Source organism: Camellia sinensis, chromosome 4, assembly GCF_055761805.1.
Source record: "Camellia sinensis isolate YWXY chromosome 4, ASM5576180v1, whole genome shotgun sequence".
Lineage (NCBI taxonomy): Eukaryota > Viridiplantae > Streptophyta > Magnoliopsida > Ericales > Theaceae > Camellia > Camellia sinensis.
Genome location: NC_138964.1, coordinates 53816399 through 53821720, shown reverse-complemented (window position 1 = coordinate 53821720; position 5322 = coordinate 53816399). Strand labels below are relative to the sequence as shown.

General features: G+C 32.8%; 1 protein-coding gene across 1 annotated transcript; it reads right to left on the bottom strand.

The window, feature by feature from the left end:
• Positions 1 to 2531: 2531 nt before the first annotated feature.
• Positions 2532 to 5093, bottom strand: LOC145824640 (putative cysteine-rich receptor-like protein kinase 31). The gene is made up of 6 exons (XM_082924918.1): positions 4795 to 5093; positions 4511 to 4677; positions 3822 to 4032; positions 3349 to 3586; positions 3113 to 3263; positions 2532 to 3019 (listed from the first exon to the last, which is right to left on the bottom strand). Exons 1-6 carry the CDS (start codon positions 4943 to 4945, stop codon positions 2711 to 2713), a joined length of 1227 nt encoding a protein of 408 aa, XP_082781044.1. The 5' UTR covers positions 4946 to 5093; the 3' UTR covers positions 2532 to 2710.
• Between the last annotated feature and the right edge of the window lie 229 nt (positions 5094 to 5322).

Below are 5322 nucleotides of genomic sequence, written 5' to 3'. Positions count from 1 at the left end.
AATGTCGATTATATCCATTGTTGCATTTATTTTCTGTATAGAAATAACTGCTTTGGGCTATCGGTGGAGGATAGTCGTGATTGTTGTAGACAATGCATGATGATTAGGCAAACTAAAACTAATCACTAGAATGTGTCATTGAGGTTGACAATTGAGAAAATACATTAAATTTATGTATTGTGTGATGATGTGTATAATTGTTGTTTATATGCTTTGTGTTGTGTTGGAGGAGATAGAGGATGTACTCCACGGTTTAGGGGAAGATAGGGGATGGACCTCTAAACCGGATGTGTTGGGAGGAGATAGGGGATGGACTCCATAGATAGAGCTCATATGCTTATCTATTAATGTGTTGACAGAGCTCATATGCTTGTCATTGGAAGTGTGATAGTGCTCATATGCATATCTGTGGAAGTGATGATATAGCTTATATGCTTATATGTTGTTGTGTGATATAGCTTGTATGCTTATCTAATATGAAATGGGAAGTGTTTGATATGAGTTTCTGTCTCATATGAGTTGTTTGGCCAGGTTCTGAGCCGTGGTTGAAAAAAATTGAGAATTGAAAGGAACTGGAAATGAATTGTAAAATGGACTTGCATGTCAAGAAATTGTAAAGTGTGATAGGAGAAAATATCAGTGTTGGCCATCTATCAACAACTAATCTTTTAGTCATTGTTCATATTTGGTTTAGTGTATTTCTACTGGGTTGTGGCTCACCCTATATGGGAATATCATTTTCAGGTACAGGTAGCATGCCACCTCCAAGGACATAGCTTGGAAGGCTAGAGGCGGACACACTTTTGTTGTTTATTTTTGATGTATTACATGTATATTCAAGCCAGGGGCTTAATGTGTAAATGAGTTAGTACTCTTTGTTATAACCAAGTGTTAACTTGGAAAGCTGTAAGCCTTTAGGGCATTTGCTTTTGTCGTTAACATGTAATACCTTTTGTAAATGAAACTCTGATGAATAGAAGAATGTTAATCTTTATTACTAATGCATGTCTTTATTGTTGGGTTTTAAGTTATTATTTGGAGGGCATTACAAAATAGGCCCCCAAACGCTCTCTCAAGTTTGTCATCCAACTTGCTAACTTGAGAGAATCCAATTCTTATTGAATTTACACAGCAACTTTTATATATGTTGCATTTTTTGTATAATCTATTCTTATTCTTATTTCAAATAAATAAATAAATAAATAATCTCAAAATGTTTTTTTTTTTTAGGATAGAACTACAATGTAGGACCGATCTAAAAAAAAATAATAATAAAAATAATAATAATAATAATAATAATAATAATAATAATAAAAAAATAAAAAAAGAAAAAAAGAACTACAATGTAGATATCCAACCTAAGAAGGTGGTGGTGACAAGTGATATAGATGGAAACTAGCCAAATACAACCAACTTTGCTACCAAAAATATCAACCTCCTGGTTGTAGAAATTGAACCATGACCTTACACTAAAAGTTGAATCTATGACCTCCTATCCAAAGGCCCTGCTCCAAAATGAAATTGTTTTTTTTCTTTCTTTCTTTTTTTTTTTTTTTTTTTTGGTGCAATGATAGGGATACAAAGAATTCTAACAACTTGTCTATCAAACACTCACATAATGAGTGTAGATCCCACACCCGTGTGAGTGTTTTAGTAAAAATTTTGGAGTCTCTAATATTATCTTTTTTGGGGTGAGTTAATTAAGGAATTTGAGGTTAAATTTTATAAAAATATTGAAAAGTTAGTTATTATTAGTAAATAGAACAACTATGGAAGAAGATAAGTCGAGATAGAAGACACGTATTTAAAAAAATGTTATATATAATTATATTTTTTACATCTTTTTCTCACTCATAAACACAAGTGAGAGAGTCTCAGTGTATTAATTAACGCGGGCCCTTTCTTTTGTGTGTAGGAGTGAGAAAATAACTTTCTAATTGAGATATATTTTTTTTTTTTTTTTTTTGAACAGCAAAGAAAAGGATTTTATTGATGAAACCAAAAAACAACAAATACATCAAAAAAGGCTAGGAGGAGGAGTGCAAAGAGCATCATAGCGAACCCTATCAATCCCAACTAGGTTGGCACCGACAGGGCCGCACAATCATATGCTAGCACCACCACAAGAGTTGGTGAGGAACCAACCACAAACAACAAAGACTACCTCACCCAAAAAAGCATTGGCCACACCTAGAACAAACCAAGCAATCAATCTATTCCTATTTACCAGCCTCACTGATCAACCATCCTCATAGCAGCAGCAGAGGAGATTAAACAAGTGCTCTTAAATGGATCAGTTGGAACAAAACATTTCATGTTTATTTTTGAAAGATGGTTTGCTACTCGCAAGTAGGCTAAAAATGCAGATTTTGCCACCCTTGGGTGGGCTTAGAAAAGATGGTTTTGCCACTATCTAGTGGGCTTAAAACAAATGGTTGATGATTTATTCTAATTGAGATATATAACATTACTCATTTGTGAAAAGAGGAAGAAGAATCATTGTGAGGGATAGTCAAATCAAAGAAGAACAATTTTATGATAACGAAGCAATCATATTTTGTTCATGGAGAGAAGTAACATTTTTTTTAATTTATACACTAAAGAAAGATAACTATATTTATCCAAATTACAAAGATATGGCCAACTAATGGAAAACCCTAATTTGTTGTAGTATATACTAGAGGAATCATTGTGAGAGATAGTCAAATCTTTATCGAGCTACAATTTGAGTAATAGATGCATTATCAACAGACCAAATTTCTTGTCTCGATGCACATACTTTTTCTTCATCTTGATCTCTTCTTGTAGAAAAAGCAGGCCATTTAGGAATGTCTATGGATGTAGTTTCATTTTTGAGCATTGATGAGAGTTCCAACATAGACGGTCTATCTACTGGATTTTCTTGGACACATAACAAAGCTATTTGCATGCATCTCATCAACTTACATGAAGAATACAAATCGTTAAGTGAGGGATCCATAAACTCCATGCCTTTACCATCTTTCCATAACTCAAATGCCTGAAATAAAATAATTAAAATCATCCATTTTTATAGTTCACTTTGAGAAATTCAATTTGCAGTATCCATGTATGCAATTTCAGGATAACTTACATATTCTAGAAGATTTAAGTTTTCATGGAGGCCATGTAAACAATTATTCCGCTTTCCACTTATGATTTGTAAAAGTAAAACTCCAAAGCTATAAACATCGGATTTTGTGGAGTATATGCCTTGTTTTACATATTCGGGAGGAGCATAACCACTGCATTGCACGAGTGAGCATTAAAGATATATTAGCTCTAACAATTCATCATGATTGATATGGTTTTGAGAAATATTTCACTTACTAGGTTCCAACAATCCGACCAGTGTTTGCTTCAAGTTCATCCTTTTGGAAAATCCTTGCCATTCCAAAATCTGCAATCTTGGCCTTCATCTCATTGTCTAACAAAATGTTACTCGCTTTCAAATCCCTATGAATTATTGTTAACCGTGAGTATTCTTGGAGGTATAATAACCCTTGAGTTATTCCTTCAATGATTTGAACTCGTTTTTCCCAATCTAGAAGTGTGCACCTAATTGGATCTACAAGAAATTGTTGAGTTAAAATTAATTAAAATAAGCAACACAAAGTATTAAACAATGTTATAATGTCAAAACCTACAAAAGAGCATACTTCATTCATTACTTTCAAATTTGGTAGGTGTTTGGAACCACAAGAAAGTCCAGTAGAGCCATCCCACTACTAGTACACGCCTAGTGTTAGAACTACACTCTATAACTATTCTTACTTGTTGTTAGAGGGAATAAATATACTAACCATAGATGTAGTAATCCAAACTTTTGTTAGGCATGTACTCATAGATGAGCATTTGTTCTTCTTTTTCAGTGCAAAATCCCAAAACTTTTAAAAGATTTACATGTTGCAGTTCCGCAGTAAGCATAACCTCGTTCTTAAACTCTTCAAATCCTTGTGTTGAAGTCTTCGAAAGTCTCTTTACTGCAATTTCTTGTTCATTCTGTAAGGTACCCTGAAAAAGAAAACACTATTAATTGGTAATTTTGACCACACATAAGACACTATATCTAGCTGTATGTCAAATTTTCTATATATATGTTCAATTTCTTTCATACCCCACGTTATATACAAAGTTGCTTGCTAATTAAGGATAATAATCACGCAAACTGAGTCATATATATGGAACCTTAGTCATTTCAACCAATTTTTTTTTTTATCAGCAAAAGAAAATTTATTCATAAAAATCAAATGTACAGAATACAAAGATGAACATCAATAAAGGGAGGCGAGTGCCAAAGCATCAAAGCAAACTAGACGATTCCAACTAGGTTGGGACCGGAAAGCAAGCCAATCATCTACTAGCACTACACCATGGCTGGAGAGAAACCAACCGAACAAACAAAAAGCAAAGGAAATAAAAACCACCCCCAACACCCAAAAGTCATTTCAACCATATTATACAATATCATTCAAATCCTAGTCTATATTACCTTGTAAACAGGTCCATATCCACCCTCTCCGAGCTTATTTTCAAATGAAAAATTATTAGTAGCCAATACAATGTTAGTGAAAGTAAACACTTGCAAATTAGGAGAATTAGTATTTCCATCAAATGCCATAGTAGTTCTCTGTGATTCTTTTTGTTCATCCATCAATCCTGTAAACATAACAAACATGCACAAAATTAACAGAGAAAAATGAAAATGAAATATGCAAATTTTCCCATGCCATAGTTATATATAAATGTTAAATTCTCATATCAAGAAGATATTACCTATATATCTTAGAACTCTCTTTCGCAGATACCACATTGTAGAACCTAGTATGACAATAATTACGGCGGTTGTTGTGAGCAAGATGATTAACAACAAGCTTCTCTTGTTACTATTAACTTTCTTGTCTTCTTGTGCTGCAAACATTTTCATGACACATACAGAAATGTGAGATGCAAGGAAAGTGTGTAAGAAAGAAGGATTGCGGAACAAAAATAAACACAAACACAATCAAAAAAATTACTTTGCCCAACGTTTATAAAATAAGTACTATTTTAAGTAGGAAATAACCAATTAAGCTAATTTCTTACTAATCAAACTTTAAAAAAAAAATGAAAAAAGAAAGAAAGAAAGAAAAGAAAAGAAAAGAAAAAACCAAAAAATCGAGTTAAGCTCAAATTTGGATACTAGACTTGACAAACATGCCAAAACAAATGGCAACTAAAATAGAACTTACAAAGTAAAGGTATAACTGTTAAAAATAAAACTTTCCTAAAACAAAAATAATCAAAATTGGACAACCTAAATGA